Genomic DNA, 16,006 nt, shown 5'->3' on the forward strand with positions numbered 1-16,006 from the left:
AAGGATTGGACCACCAAGGTCCCCCCCCCCTGCTTTTGGCCGCCGCCCAGCTCGCAGTGCACCCCTTCACCCCTCCCACAGGGTGGTTAGCCCCAAGGGAAGGGGCACCCACTCGCCAATGAGTCCCATCTCCTGGTCTGGCTCCAAAAGGGTGCCCCAGTGACCCGCATTCAGGCAAGGGAAAACAAAGTTCAAAGTTGTTGCACGCCATAGGAGGTCTTTATTTTTTAAAGCAGAGGTAATTCTTTTTTTTTTTTTATTATTATTTTTTTTTTAAGAGCTCAGTATTGTTCATTCGGAAATTTCATCATCATTGCTCTTTATTTTTTTCTTTTTTCTTTTTCTTTTTTTTCTTTTCTTTTTTTAAGAGCTCAGTATTGTTCATTCGGAAATGTCATCATCATTGCTCTTTATTTTTTTATTTTATTTTTTTTTTATTTATTTTTTTTTAGAGGTAATTCTAATATTTTTGTTTTGGTGTTTTTTCCCCACCCAAAAAAGTACCGATAAGAATACTGTTACCGGATCGATAAATAGTAGTATCTAGTATCTTAACGACACCCATCTCTATTCTTAGCCCGAGTGCTTTTCTAGACCCTAATCCTCCAAGTTCCAATCATCTTCTTGTCAGAGACCTTCTACTCTTAATGTCCCAAGTTCTCCTGGTCGAAGTCCTCTTCTAGTCTCGTGTTAGTACTTTAGTTCTTTTTCAAGTCCTGCATGCTATAGTGGTGGTCTCAATGTTTGTTTGCGCCTTGTCGTCTTTCCTTTTGCATTGCAGGGACCATTATGTGACTAAAAATAGAAATAGAATAAAGCAGAATTCAATGAACGTCTCCTCGGGGATGGGAGGGGGATGAAGAGAGAGGATGCTCGTGAGGAGTGGGGAGGTTCATATCATGTCGGCAGTGGAAAAAAAAAATATATATATTGACAGGGAGTGTTGATAAGTAAAAATAACTCAAAAGTTAATAATGAATTTGATGTAGACCCAAACGCTTGAACATACTGTATCCACACGCTATTCCTAGAAATATTATCGTAGCGTTAAGACATGCATTCTTGAGTGTGTGTGTGTGTGTGTGTGTGTGTGTGTGTGTGTGTTTGTGTTTGTAAACATATAAGTAATAGAGGCGTATTGATCACGTGACTTCATTTTTTTTTTTTTTACAAACAAAGTGACGCCTCCTGTTTTCAAACAGATGAGTGCGCACACACAAAAGTCGACAAACATGCTTTTTTTTTTTTTTTTTTTTTACAAACAAAGTGACGCCCCCTGTTTTCAAACAGATGAGTGCGCACACACAAAAGTCGACAAACATGCTTTTTTTTTCTTTTCCTTTTTTTTTTTACAAACAAAGTGACGCCCCCTGTTTTCAAACAGATGAGTGCGCACACACAAAAGTCGACAAACATGCTTTTTTTTTCTTTTTCTTTTTTTTTACAAACAAAGTGACGCCTCCTGTTTTCAAACATGAGTGCGCACACACAAAAGTCGACAAACATGTTGAACACACACGTGCACACACAACGAGGCGGGGAAGGAGGTGGGCGGTCCGGGGGGAGGTATTACATGCCTTGGGGAAGGTCCTGAGAGGGGGGGGGAAGGTCCTGAGAGGGGGGGGGGGGGGGGGGTTAGCAGGGCATCCATCACCTGTGTAGTAACAAGCCAGCTGCTCAACCTCTCCACGAGCCGAGCGCCGTGCCTGGCAAAGAAGAAATAGTCTTGCTGTTCCAACTTCGCTCAACGGACTTACCTGCCGCCATGGCATCCGGGGTGGCCGCGTGGCTCCCACTGGCTCGTGCGGCGGCGGTGGGTTGGATGCCACTGGCCAGCGCGCCCATGCCGACGGTCCCGCCAGAAGGACGCCGCGGGAAGGACAACGTCCTCGTCCTCAACGTGAGCGGAAGTCGATTCCAGACATGGCGGGACACTCTCGAGCGCTACCCTGACACTCTTCTGGGAAGCTGCGAGAAGGACTTCTTCTTTCAGCAGGAGAGCAGCGAGTTCTTCTTTGACCGCGACCCGAGTTTGTTCCGCTACATCCTGAACTTCTACCAAACGGGGAAATTGCACTTCCCGCGGCACGAGTGCATCGCCGCTTTCGACGAGGAGCTCGCGTTCTTCGGTATCATCCCGGAGGTGATAGGGGACTGCTGCTACGAGGACTACAAAGACCGGCGAAAGGAGAACCAGGAGCGCCTCGAGGATGACGAGGAGACGGACCCAAGCAATGAGCCCGTCGCGCCGCATTTGAACTTCCGGGAGACCCTGTGGCGGGCCTTCGAGAACCCGCACACGTCCACGATGGCGCTGGTGTTCTATTATGTCACGGGGTTCTTCATCGCCGTGTCCGTCCTCGCCAACGTCCTGGAGACGGTCCCATGCTCTGGGGCGAGGTTCGAATATGCAAAGTCCACACCGTGCGGCGAGCGCTACGCTCTGGCCTTCTTCTGCATGGACACGGCCTGCGTGCTGATCTTCACGGTCGAGTACGTCCTGCGCCTGGTGGCGGCGCCCAGCCGCTTCAAGTTCGTCAAGAGCGTCATGTCGCTCATCGACGTGGTGGCGATCCTGCCTTACTACATCGGCCTGGTCATGCCCGAGAACGAAGACGTGAGCGGCGCCTTTGTCACGCTCAGGGTGTTCCGAGTCTTCCGGATCTTCAAGTTCTCGCGCCACTCGGCCGGCCTCCGCATCCTGGGCTACACGCTGAAGAGCTGCGCCTCCGAGCTGGGCTTCCTGCTCTTCTCGCTCACCATGGCCATCATCATCTTCGCCACCGTCATGTTCTACGCGGAGAAGAGCTCCAAGGGCTCCGCCTTCACCTCCATCCCCGCCGCCTTCTGGTACACCATCGTCACCATGACCACGCTCGGGTAGGTGATGCGCACTTTGTGGTACGACACTTAGGGAGGTGATGCGCACTGGTGCAATATTCTGGTAGATGATGGCGACTGTGGTCGGACCCCCCCCGGGTCGGTGATACTGAGACACTAGCTCGTGCTTACTGTCTGGTATGACACTGGTACACAGCAAAATCACCAGTGAGATTGTTAAATCTAACACACTTTATATGTATCCTTACTAATGAGTGTAAATCTTACCATTTTCAAAGTGTTACTTTTTTTCTTTTTTTTTTACACATAACCAGTGTTACTCCAACACTGTATAGTGTCAAATTCTGCCTAACTACACTTAACTCTGGTAAATGATATTTCATTTATATAGCGGTTTCCATTTTTGACGACTGATGACGCAGCATCAGGAGCAACTGGGGGTAAAGTTTTTTTTCCTTCGCCGAAAATGAGGGTGTGGTCAATTTGACACTCCAAGGTCGTGCTATTCGGGTTACACCCAACATCCATCCCAACACTCACAATTGACTCTGACAGTGTGACTTTGACTCGGGTAGGTGATGCACACTTTATGGTACGACACTTAGGGAGGTGATGCATTGCTAACTTAGCGGTCGTCGGACGCTGAGGTAAACGATGCGCACTGGTGCAATATTCTGGTAGATGATGGTGGTCGGACCCTCCCCGGGTCAGTGATACTGAGACACTTGGGTAGCTCGTGCTTACTGTCTGGTATGACACTGGTACACAGCAAAATCACCAGTGAGATTTGAGAGTGTTCAATCTAACACACTTTATATGTCCATCCATCCATCCATTTTCTGTACCGCTTGTCCTCACAAGGGTCGTGGGGTTGCTGGAGCCTATCCCAGCTGGCTTCGGGCAGTAGGCGGGGTACTTTATATGTATCCTTACCAATGAATGTAAATCTTACCATTTTCAAAGTGTTACTTTTTTTTTTTTTTTTTTTTTACACATAACCAGTGTTACTCCAACACTGTATAGTGTCAAATTCTGCCTAACTGCACTTAACTCTGGTAAATGATATTTCATTTATAATAGCGCTTTTCCTCCTCGCAAGGCCTTCAAAGCGCTTTTTCCATTTTTGACGACTGATGACGCAGCATCAGGAGCAACTGGGGGTAAAGTTTTTTTCCTTCGCCGAAAATGAGGGTGTGGTCAATTTGACACTCCAAGGTCGTGCTATTCGGGTTACACCCAACATCCATCCCAACACTCACAATTGACTCTGACAGTGTGACTTTTTTATCCTAACAGTGTTAAAGGAACACTGCTTACTGCATATTTGATATTTATAACAAAAAAGTTAGGTGGCTAACTTTGCAGTGGCACAGTTGTGGGGTGGTTGATGCCCCCCTACCCCCCCCCCCCCAATGGGAAGATGAGGCACACTTTCTGTTAAGATGCTGGATTGGCGATACGGAGTCACTCAGGTGGGTGCGGACTTTGTCTTGGGCAGGTAAGACCAACTTCGGTTGCGCAATGGTCCACGTTGATACTGAGGCCCGGTCGGCTCGCGGTGTCAACTGGTGGATGTTGCCATGGTTACGGCAACAAGAAGCGACCTCATCTCAATGCTTTATGTCAGCCGCACCGGTGACATGCGTGCACACACGCGTGTGCGTGCCTTTTAGTGTGTGCGTACGCGGATCATGTTTCAGTGATACACCTGCAGATGGGTGTCCACACGCATGTATTATTTAGTCACATGTCCCGCGCTGCGGCAGGATCACCCTCCGCACACGCGCGCCACGTGTTGAAAAAAAAAAACAACAACAATGGCGCCCGATGTGCGGTTTCACGCTGCTAACCTAATGAGAAGATTCTCTTTTTAATTGGTTGCTTAATGAAGACTTCCACAATTACTTGTGGCGTTGCCGTCATCCGCTTTTGTTTCCATGGCAACATCATCCTTGCTGAAGGTAAAGCGTGCGCTGCAAAAGCTTTGTGGGCGGGGACTAGTGTGGAATCACGTGTGTCCAGGTGTGCTCTTATCGCACCTGATCTCCCGTCACCTGGCCGCAACATGTGAACGCGCGCACGTATCGCGCAAAACGTTGCTTCGCGGCGCACGCGCGGCGTCATGCCGCGGCGGGTGATAGTCAAAGATGGCCACCGGCGTTCCCGCTGTAAATAAGAAAGCAGGCGTGTGCACGTTTCCGCTCGAATAGCTTCATAAGTGCGGCGTGCACGTGAGTCCAACACGGCCTCGGGCAACTTTTTTCCAGAGGTCAGAATAAGTCGCATGCAGCTATTAGTCGAGTTAAAACAAGTCAGAAGTCAAATAATATTTTCACATTAAGGACTTGAGATTCACTGGACATGATGTTAGGTTTAAAGTACTGATTGTTATGCCCCTATAGTTTTTTTTTTTTTTTTTTTGTATTACAGTATATGTTATTTTTTTGTTATGGATAAATGTTTTGCTATTTTTGTACTGGTTATGATTATGAAGATTTTTTAGATCGTTGTAATCTATAGATTGTTCTATTTTGTGTTATTTTTATAAGGATTTTGATTATATTATATATATTTTAGTATTATTGATTGAATTGGATATATGGATTGTTATGCTTATATTTATTGCCATGAATATGATTAGTTTAATATTTATATTTTTATCATTGTCATTATTATATAGATTATGATCACATTGATTGTTGTTTATATTCAAATTTTTATACTGATTGATATGATTATACTTATTGTTATGAATATATTTTATACAGCTGAGAAGCGTTAAGAATGTCAGTCTGGATTTTGGAAAGCTGGTTTTGCCACATAATTAGCAAGCGAGAATAAGCGCTGTTCGTTACCTTATTTTAAAGCACAGGGGTCAAAGGTATTCTCCAGAGCCAGGTGTCAGTGGATGTTTGTAAGCATTGGTCGATCAGTCGCACCTCTGATCGGCTTCTCGCCTTGTAAAAAAAAAAAAAAAACACATTTAGTAATTAACTGTGCGTGTACAATGTTCATCATACGCAGCAGAAACAGGAAGTGGACTTGCTGTCTTCTTCATCAATTCAGGTAGCAAAATGAGTGAGTTGCATTCCGTTGTGTCTAAAACAAAGCGTGATCTTTGGCTCCACCGTGTGGGCGCGGAAGCAACTGCAAACATCTCACATTGTTTTTGTTTTGTTTTTGTTTGAAGAAAAAGTCAAGAAGTACATATTCAGTGACTGACCTGATGAATTATGACCTGTTCCCTCAGGTACGGTGACATGGTTCCAAAAACCATCATGGGCAAGATTGTGGGTTCCATTTGTTCGCTGAGTGGCGTGCTGGTCATCGCCCTGCCCGTGCCCGTCATCGTGTCCAACTTCAGCCGTATTTACCATCAGAGTCAGCGTGCCGAGAAGAGGCGGGCACAGAAGGTGAGACCGCTCGAGAACAGAACAAGCCCGCTTAGTGTTGTTAAGCATTTTTCCCGTTTATCTCAAAGAAATAATTGGTTAATTGATTGAATACAAATTGTAAAATATCGAAATATTTGTCAAATAAACCATTTTGCAAATACAGTACAGTTAACAATTTGTATTTATTTTCTTAAATAAGCGGCAAATCGACCTTATTAATAACAACAATAATGATTTTATTATTAAAATAAACTATTTTCCATGCACATTTTTACGGAATAATGACCTGGTCCACGTGTCAGTTTTAAAAATCAAACGTTCCAGACGCTTCTACGCTGAACGTGCGCGCGTGTGTTCACAAACAGAAAAGTCGTCTGGCTAGAATTCAAGCGGGAAAGAACGAAGGATCCAGCGCCTACTTGCGTTACAAACTGCTGGCCGACGTTGAGGTACGAGTACGCGACGTTTCTGTAGCGTGATGCATGCTGGATGCTTCTTATGGAGGTAAATATGGTGCAAAACTAACTTGTGCAAAAAATTTGTACCTGTAGAAAAAAGTCTAAATTTGTATCTGTAAAAGTCGTGATTTGTATCTGTAAAAAAAATGTGTGCCTGTAAAAAAGAAATTTGTGTCTGTAAAAAAGAAATTTGTACCTGTAAAAAAAAAAATGTGTATGTGTAAAACAAATTTGTATCTGTAAAAACAAATTTGTACCTGTACAAAAACTATAAATTTGTATCTGTAAAAGTTGTGATTTGTACCTGTAGAAATGACAACTTGTAGTCAAAGAAGTCGCCACTAGGAGTCACAAGTGGGTTTTCTGCTGCTGTTCAGTGACGTGAGTTTTGCCCCATTTGTCGCGCTACAAATGGAGCAAAACTAATTTGTACTTTTAGAGCGCCGTGATTTGTACTCGTAAAGAAGGGGGCGGGCTCTGGTGTAATGAAGGGTTGTTTTGACCAATCAAGTGAGAAGGAGTGGAGCGCAACCTCATTGGTTTAGCGAACGACGGTGGCGGGACTCGCGGAAGGATACAAGCAGGACACATCGTCGCCAACCAACATACATATATGTAGAATACTTCAGTCGACTGAAGTATTCTTAATATGTAGTTTTGCACCATATTTACCTCCATACTTCTTGGCTCTTCCGTCAACACTTTCTCCTGAATCGGGCCCACGACTGAAAGAAATTCTTGAAACTTCTTCTTCCACTACTAAAACCTCTAGAGGGTGCACTAGTAGAACTCTAACTAGTAACTTTTTTTTTTCCCACTCCTGCCTTCCGTGACAATACTGCACATTTGTAGGACAATTTAGCATACAAGAAGAACTACATGTTACTAGTGAAGTAAACTGTGCACTAGTTGACAAGCGGCCGCTACTGGTACTACTTGTAAAGGGTCAGCAATTTATAGTATAATCTTCTAGTGCCTTTAGTAGTACTCATAGCATGCAATTGTCAACTCGCGCCCACATAAGTAACATGTCGATGTTTTACTCACACTTGCTCTTGTGCGACGGTGGACTTGCAACGCGGTCATGTGACTGTGACGTCGTGTGTGTGTGTGTGTGTGTGTGTGTGTGTGTGTGTGTGTGTGTGTGTGTGTGTGTGTGTGTGTGTGTGTGTGTGTGTGTGTGTGTGTGTGTGTGTGTGTGTGTGTGTGTGTGTCCTGAAGGCGTCCAAGGAGGCGGGCCAGGCGCTGCTACACAAGGCCAACGCCAACGCAACCATGGCGGACCATCATCACCACTTGCTGCACTGCCTTGAGACGACGACGGTGAGCTCGCCGGCAAATATTTTGCTGCTGTGATGCACCAAGGGTCCGTCTTAGGGCATCAAAACTTTTAGCTCAGCGACGCCGTCAGTAAAGTTTTATTTACACAAGGATTACTTTTGCAGTTGAAATTGTGTGGCTTAATTTTTTTGAAAATGCATCTCAAAATAAAATATTAAGTTGGTTTTTTTCCCATACGCACAAAAAAAAAACTTTAAAATATTATTACAATATAACCTTTTCCTTTAATTTAGGACTTTTTCTCTTGAAAAATAGAACTTCTCGTTCACTCTTTCAACACTTACTGATAGTAATACTAATATACAAATTAATAAAAACGTATCCACCACATAATACAAAAAACATTATATGAAGCCTAAATATATGGCAGTTTATAACCATTATTTATATAATATGATGACAGAAACATAAAAGCTTTAAATAAAATACATCGTACTCACCAGAAATGCTAATTATTGATCGACAGTCCATTCTCATTTGCTAGCAACAGTTAAAGCTAGCTGCTAGCTGCTAGCTGCTAGCTGCTAGCTGCTAGCGAGTTGTTGCCGCTCATCAGTGGCGAATAAATCCTTTACCGGGTGCAAACAAGCCAACCAGCCTACAGCATCATCCGACCTGTCCTGACAACGTCTAAGAAAATTAATTAATGATTAGCAATGTCCGATATTTGTTTTCTTCTGTTACGTCAGCAGATGTACAGTAACTAAAGAATCACACTCGAGTAGCTCTAATCAACCAATCAGAGCAGAAGTCGGGACAAAATCTGAAATCTGATTGGTTAAGAAAAGACATCAATTCCTGCGTGGTGTGTGTGGGCAGGTTTTATTATTTTTATTATTGCAACACGTACTCACATTGAAGCTGAGATTTGATTGGACCCAGAAAAAAAAAGTGTCCAATCAGATGCAAGATATCGTTTGCTGGTTAATTAAAAAAAAAAAAAACACGCTGAAGTTGATGTATCTTTTTCTGAGGGAAGAAATACAGCTTTTGTTATGAAAAAGAACCCTGGAATTATTTTCTAAAAGGCATAATTTAGCCTTGCATTCTTGTAAGACTTGATTATTTTCATATAATTATTCGTTGTTGTTTTTTTTTTTATTGACTCACTCGTTTTGACTTTCTTTCTTCTTTTACAAATGACCGGATCAGAACTTGCACTTTGTCGACCACACGTCATCGGAGTGGAACTGCTCTGAGGAGGCCTTGTTGAAACGGGCCCGTTCTTGCTCGCCCTCTTCTTCTTTCTCGTCTACCTCGCCACCCACTTTAACGTCCTGCTGTGTCCACACCAAACAAAGGCATTTGGACCCGCGCAGGTCCAACCCTGGCACCACTCAAGCTTCGCAACGACCGCTGAGGTAAAACTGTATGAAAAGCTGTCTGTCCTTCCTTCCTTCCTTTTCTCGGTCTCTCCTTTGGTCTCTTGAGGCCTCCCTGATTTTATGTTTTTTGGATTTGTTGGGGTCTGGATGTTTCTTGGGCTGGGGAGGAGTTCTGGTGGGGGGTGTCTGGTCGGTGCTGGATTTCACCTTCCTTGGTTTTCTTTGGTCCCCTCGGGTCTCCTGGTGTTCGGTTTAGGTGAACGGTATGAGATTTTTTCTAATAGGTTTTCTGGTGAGCTAACAAATACACGCACGCACGCACGCACATACACATACTCACCCACACACACACACACAAAAAAAAAAAAAATAATAATATATATATATATATATATATATATATATATATATATATATATATATATATATATATATATATATATATATATATAAATAATAATAATAATAATAAAAGAGCAATGATGATGACATTTCCGAATGAACAATACTGAGCTCTTAAAAAAGAAAAGAAGAAAAAAAAGAAAAAAAACTGTATGAAAAGCCGCCTTTTGAGCCTTTTTAATATCCAGATGAATGCCCGCGTGCTAGTATGCTCTTAAGAATTTAAGCATGCAGGCCATGAGTTAGCAAAGCCTCCCCAAACCATGAGTGCCGCTCTAACCATACAAACGGAAGAGGAAAAAACGTTTTGATGATATTGGCACTGCGTTTCTTTCATGCAACCGTGCTCTCGCTTCATTTTGTTCCCGCGCTATAGTTGTCCAGTAGTGCGGCGTGCGGAATGCTGCTTTTGGCTGCTTCCTGACTTTGACCGACATCATCCGACTTTTCTCTCCACAGTCGCTCCAGCCTGAACGCCAAACTGGAGGAGGCCGTCCCCCTAAACTACGAAGGGCCTTGGCTTGCGGCGGCCGCCGTCGTTAGCGTGCCGCTGCCCGCCGCCGCTGCGCCCCAAGGCGACCTCTCCCAGACCTCCGAGAAAATCCACGTTTCGGAGCTCTGAACGCTGTCGCGAAGTGCGCCCGGACAACAACAAAGGAGAAAACTCAAGTTTGTGGCTTTTTTTTGCGTGCACGCTAATGAGCTTTAGCACAAAGACGAACCGACGTGCTGTTACGGTATTAACGGTACCGACCAAGCTAATGATCAACTCATAGTTCAGGTGCTTTTTTTTTTTGTTAAATGCTAAGCTATCTGCTAGCCTCGTTCAGGGCAGCAGCTTCTCAGGTTTGAATACAAGATTAAGTTTCACAGCAGAGGCGCTTTCAACACTTTAGTTGTTCATTTATTGATTTGTTAGCATCTGTGAGAAGAAATTTGAGCATTTATTCGATATACTTCATATCCAGCTTTAAACAACTTTGGAATGCGAGGGCAGTGAGTTAACGCTAATGCTAGTCGTGAAACCCTCGATCTGAAGTTGATGGAAATTGCTGGGAAGAAGTATGCAGAGCGTTAAATGCTCGAACCGTGTGGAACGCCACCACATCCACACGGTCACACTTACACAAGCCCACAAGCGAGTCCACTATTGGACAGCGGCCCTCGCGAGAAAGACGACCAAAGTTGTTTGGAAAGAACATAACGCCCGACACCGTCAACGCCACTTCCTGGTTGGGAAGTACGGTTTAAGGGTGCTTTGCTAACTCAAGGCCTGGACGATGCGTTGCTATCATCGTTTAAAAAAAAAAAAATGGATTCCTAAGTTTGTCGTGAAAACTACTGTATGGACCTTAAAAAGGATATCAAGGATGTGGAATAAATGCTAAAACTTGCTTTACACGCCCTCCAATGCATGAACTTCTGGCTATGCTGCTTTTTTTTTTTTTTTTTTTTTTTTTATGTGTCAAGAATACGGATGGTTTTGTGTCAATATGCAAAGTTAAGCTTCCTCGTGCATCCCATCATGCATCACTTTTCTAATTCCACATGTTCCTTTGTCAAACCTCATAATAATTGCTATGATTATAATGTTTGTATTTTTGTGGATTTTGAGGCAAGCAAGAGATGATTGACAGTTTGTGCAGTGTTGTAATAAATCCAATTATAGAAATAAAAGCCCTCATTTGTCTCAGGAAGAATGGGGCGGGTCCAGGCTATTATTAATGCGCTGAGCTTGTCCAGTTGGTTTCCCCTCTGCTCGCTTCCTTTGTCACCTTTGACCCCTGGGAACATTCCTTACCAAGAGGAAATAAACACAAAAGACGACAGCATTGCCATGGCAACGGCAGAACGATCTCAAATGTTTTTTTAATCCGCCCCGCTGAACTTTTACATTAGTAAGAATCCTGCAATTAATTGTTGCATTTAGGTGTTTTGTCCCAAAATGTGTTTTGATTGATTTAACATTTAACAATGTTTTAATGCATTTTATTAATTTCTTGATTTAGCCTTCAAATTTTGTTTTGATGTGACGTGGTAATTAAACGTTATCTTAATGTACTTCAAATAATGACTTTTTTTAAATAAACAATTTTATAACTGCATTTAGAAAATGTTTTTATTTATGATATGGTTAAATTTTAAATTTAAAAAAAAAACATGCAAACTTAATACACACTCATACACACATATGCAAAACACATAAACACAAAAATATTTATTTTTAAAAGATTTTAACTTGTTTATTTTTTAAAGCATTTTTTGACAAATTTGATGTTTTATTTAATTAAATTAATTGTACCATAAACATGCACACAAACCACACACATACATACTGTACACATAAATAACACACACACGCACACACACATAAAAAGTATATACACACACCACACGCACACTCCGTCTCAAGTTATGTACATGTGAATATTTCTCATGGAATATGATAATAATGCTAGGACACGGCGCGTAAGTGGCGTTCAGTGGGCGGGCCATGAGCGAGTGCAATGATGCTTCCTGCGGGTGGCGCCGGTGAGCTTTGTCGCTCTTTGGGCCGCTTGCGTCCATAGTGAAGCGTCCAGAGCAGCATGAGCGTCAAGGCCATGGCCAGGATCTGGGCCACGCCCAAGGCCACGCCCAGGAAGCGCAGCAGCTGCAGCGGCGGGCTGGAGCGGATGAAAGACAGCAGCTTCGGACCGCAGCCCTGGAGGTGAGAAACAGGACATGTGATGTCGTTCTCATTTCATGACATCGTTGTATATTTTTTTTTTTCTTCTTCTTTTTCTTTTTCTTTCTTTTTTTTATAACATCGTTGTATTCTAATGGCATCATTCTCATGGTAGCGCATCTCATTCTCATAACATCGCTTCGCTATTTCATTTATCATTAGCACATATCATGTGATTGCATCATCTCATTCTCTTGCCCTGACGTCATGTCATGACACATCATCTCATTCTCGTGGCAGATTCAGTGAATCCGATTATTCTCAAGTCATGACGTTTTTTTCATGACACCATCTCATTGTCATTCTCATGACATTTGAGTCTCGTGTCATGACATTATCTCGAGCTAATGTCAGATGTCATTCCCAAGACATCTTCTCATTCTCGTGGCAGATATACTCATGTCATGATTTCATTTTTGTCATGTCATGACAATCATTCTCAAGTCATGACGTTTTATCAAAACATCATCTCATTCTCATGACATTTGATTCTCATGTCGTGACATCATCACAAGCTAACGTCTGATATTCTCATGACATCATTGTCAGGATGTCATGATATCAGTTCCTCATGGTGGATATCTTTCTCATGTCTTAAGATATCTTTCTCATGGCCTGATCCCAATGTCATGTTGGCATCATTCTTGTCTCATGACATCATCTCATTTTGTGGATATCATTCTCATGTCATGGCTCTTCTTTCTCATGACATCATCACGTTGTCATCTCATTTCATTCGCGTCTCATGACACGATCCTCATGGTCTTGATATTTCACTCTCGTGGCATCCGTTCCGTCTTCAATTCCGCTTATCCGGGGTCGGGTCGCGGGGGCAGCAGCTTTAGCAGGGAAGCCCAGACTTCCCTTCTCCCCAGCCACTTCAGCCAGCTCCTCCGATGGGATCCCAAGGCGTTCCCAAGCCAGCCGTGTGACGTAGTCTCTCCAGCGTGTCCTGGGTCGTCCCCGGGGCCTCCTGCCGGTAGGACATGCCCGCAACACCTCCCCGGGGAGGCGCCCAGGAGGCATCCGAACCAGATGCCCCAGCCACCTCAACTGGTTCCTCTCAACGTGGAGGAGTAGCGGCTGGACGCCGAGTCCCTCCCGAATGACCGAGCTTCTCACCCTTCTCTCTCTCGTGGCATCATCGTTCTCATATCACGACCTCATTCTTATTTCACGACGTTTTAATTTCTAGACATCATTATCATCATCATGCCATGTGCTCATCATTCTCATGCCATGTGCTCATCGTTCTCAAGTCAGTGGCTTCGTTCTCACCTCTTGATGGAGGTCACTGAGGTCGTGCTGGTGGGCGTGGCGAGCGCATCCCGGATACTGATTGGAGCAGCACGAGTCAGGAGGCCACTCCCTCTCCGTCATCTCCAGCCAATCCGTGAAGTAGATCACCCCGCAGCACTCAAACTACACGCACACGTATATGTTTGTGTGTTTTGTTGTGTGTCTGCGTGTGCGCGTGTGAGCCCAACTAACCTCCGTCTGAAAGGTGTTCCAGGTGTGCGTGAGCCACTGATGCTGGCGAAGGCCGAAGTTTGACATGCGCAACTTTAGACTGATCATGTCAGAGCGCTGCACGGGGGGCTTAAGTATAGCAGGTGGCACACAAACACGCACGTAGCACTGTTAGCCAGGTGTGTCACGCCTCTGCTGATAACAACAACGCGCGCGTGTGTGACACACCTGCTCATAGGTCCACAGAGCGCTGGCCAACTCCACACACAAAATGACCAGCAGACTTCCAAAGTACTGCAACACAAACTCAAAAGTGTTCATTTGTATATATATATATGTATGATTGCGCAAATTGCTAGTGTGGCAATCAATCTCAGCCAATCAGAAGCCGCCTTACCCAGGAGAGCATCATGAGGTCACAGCGCAGCGTGCCGCACACGCCCAACATGGCCACCATCAGTAGGAAGCAGCACACCACCACTAGGACGGGATGGACCACCGGGGCGAACGTCAGCACCGCAGCCTCCTCCAGCCTGCGCGCGCGCGCGCGCGCACACACACACACACACACACACACACATGAAGTTGTAATGTAGTTGTGTTGTGTGTGCGTGCGTGCACACCAACCTGGTGTGAGCAGTCAGAGTCAGGACGGCGTTCAGGGAATCTCGAATCCACGCAGCCACGCCCAGAATGCACGCGGACATCAGCTGCAAGCGTGCGCGCATGCACACGCACACACACAGAGAGAGAGAGAGAGAGAGATCAGATGCTGGTACAAAAATAACATCTGAGAATGTAAAACATGCCACACACACACAATTTCAAACACAACAACAAGGATTTAGAATATGAATGAAAATGTCTTGATTTATACACTAAAGTACCGGTAAAAGAAATAGTTAGATACATAGACAGTCAATGAACGTTCGTCTTTAAGAGTCACATAACCGAGTCCGAAGTTGAACCAACTCAACGTGTCCAATCAAATTGCACTTCTTACCCAAAAGAGGACGTTGAGCGCGTAGAGGAAAAGGCGCACGCATCTTACGGCGTCCTGTCTCGCCATCGGACGCTTCGGACCTCAAATAGTTCGGACCAGCGCGGCGGCATGCTGAGCTGGGCCGAGCCGGGCCGGTACACAGCAATGTGCAGTCAGTCTTCCTCTGCAGGGGTTCGAAAAAAAAAAAAGAGTCGAACAACAGGTGCAGCCTGCGAGTGCGAACTTGTGAGTCGCTATCACTCTTGAATCCTCACGCACACAAACACGCGCACGCACACGCTCTCGAAATAGTCATGAGATGACGTGCGCGTACACGTCATTCTCGGCAGGATGTCTGTTCCCGGAGGAGGTACAGGGGGAAAAATGTGACCTCAAGTTCCTCCTCCTCACTATAGTCGGACATCACACACAAAAAAAAAGTCGGTTGAAATATGCAAATACAATACTGTGATGACTTTAGATATGAGTTGCAAAGCATATGTCCCAATTGAAATGAATAGAAATGCAATGAATCCGTTTTAGCCCCAACAAAACACACACATTTGTCTGAGGTTTATTTATGGTTGGCAAACCAGCGAAATTCCTACCGTCCTTCCAGTGCAAGACAACCTTGTGGTTTGAGGTTGGCCAGATTTTGTCCCGACCGGATAAAAAGAAGCTGGATTAATTCATATTTTATGGAAGCATATTGCATTTACGTAAAACAAAACCAGTTTTTTTTTCTGAGTAATGATATTTTTTTTCAGTTAGTTTTTTTTAATTGAACTTTTTGTTTAAATATATCTTGATTGTTCTGTTTTCACAGCATTTTTTCCTTGTTTTTTGGTTTACTGCGTATGTGAATTAATGAAAATAGAGAAAAGTGCTTTTTATTTATTACTTTGATCAGTTATTTAATAAAATAAATAAATGTTAAAGGTAGCCTACATGTCAACTTGTTTATTTTACTATTTTTTTATTATTATTATTATTTTTATTATTGATTCTTTTTATTTACTATTCTAGTTTCTGTAAACAAATATATATAATTATTAGTTACTATT

At 43.9% G+C, this 16,006-nt stretch overlaps 2 protein-coding genes across 3 annotated transcripts; one reads left to right on the top strand and one right to left on the bottom strand.

Moving 5' to 3' along the window:
* Positions 1 to 1,635: 1,635 nt before the first annotated feature.
* LOC147159174 (A-type voltage-gated potassium channel KCND2-like) lies at positions 1,636 to 11,439 on the top strand. Of its 2 annotated transcripts, XM_086060149.1 has the most exons (6): positions 1,636 to 2,880; positions 6,092 to 6,254; positions 6,602 to 6,685; positions 7,916 to 8,017; positions 9,188 to 9,396; positions 10,222 to 11,439. In XM_086060149.1, the coding sequence occupies exons 1-6, from the start codon at positions 1,766 to 1,768 to the stop codon at positions 10,382 to 10,384; spliced, it is 1,836 nt and encodes a 611-aa protein (XP_085916275.1). In that variant the 5' UTR covers positions 1,636 to 1,765; the 3' UTR covers positions 10,385 to 11,439. The 2 variants fall into 2 exon arrangements, with proteins under 2 accessions (XP_085916275.1, XP_085916276.1); XM_086060150.1 differs by lacking the exon at positions 6,602 to 6,685.
* A 538-nt stretch (positions 11,440 to 11,977) lies between these two features.
* Positions 11,978 to 15,159, bottom strand: tspan12 (tetraspanin 12). The gene is made up of 7 exons (XM_086059846.1): positions 14,964 to 15,159; positions 14,588 to 14,670; positions 14,358 to 14,493; positions 14,189 to 14,254; positions 13,982 to 14,089; positions 13,769 to 13,912; positions 11,978 to 12,466 (listed from the first exon to the last, which is right to left on the bottom strand). The coding sequence occupies exons 1-7, from the start codon at positions 15,027 to 15,029 to the stop codon at positions 12,218 to 12,220; spliced, it is 852 nt and encodes a 283-aa protein (XP_085915972.1). The 5' UTR covers positions 15,030 to 15,159; the 3' UTR covers positions 11,978 to 12,217.
* Between the last annotated feature and the right edge of the window lie 847 nt (positions 15,160 to 16,006).

This window comes from Leptonotus elevatus, chromosome 17 (assembly GCF_054856555.1).
Source record: "Leptonotus elevatus isolate MCC_2025b chromosome 17, RoL_Lele_1.0, whole genome shotgun sequence".
Classification (NCBI taxonomy): Eukaryota; Metazoa; Chordata; class Actinopteri; order Syngnathiformes; family Syngnathidae; genus Leptonotus; species Leptonotus elevatus.

What these genes read in the sequence shown, in the direction of transcription:
- LOC147159174 (XM_086060149.1), top strand. Translation starts at nt 1,766, where the DNA reads ATGGCATCCGGGGTGGCCGCGTGGCTCCCACTGGCTCGTGCGGCGGCG. An exon ending in GTCACCATGACCACGCTCGG is followed by an intron (nt 2,881 to 6,091) that starts GTAGGTGATGCG and finishes CTGTTCCCTCAG; the next exon opens with GTACGGTGACATGGTTCCAA. An exon ending in ACTGCCTTGAGACGACGACG is followed by an intron (nt 8,018 to 9,187) that starts GTGAGCTCGCCG and finishes TGACCGGATCAG; the next exon opens with AACTTGCACTTTGTCGACCA.
- tspan12 (XM_086059846.1), bottom strand. Translation starts at nt 15,029, where the DNA reads ATGGCGAGACAGGACGCCGTAAGATGCGTGCGCCTTTTCCTCTACGCG. An exon ending in ACCTCATGATGCTCTCCTGG is followed by an intron (nt 14,255 to 14,357) that starts GTAAGGCGGCTT and finishes TTTGTGTTGCAG; the next exon opens with TACTTTGGAAGTCTGCTGGT. An exon ending in GGAACACCTTTCAGACGGAG is followed by an intron (nt 13,913 to 13,981) that starts GTTAGTTGGGCT and finishes GTGTGCGTGTAG; the next exon opens with TTTGAGTGCTGCGGGGTGAT.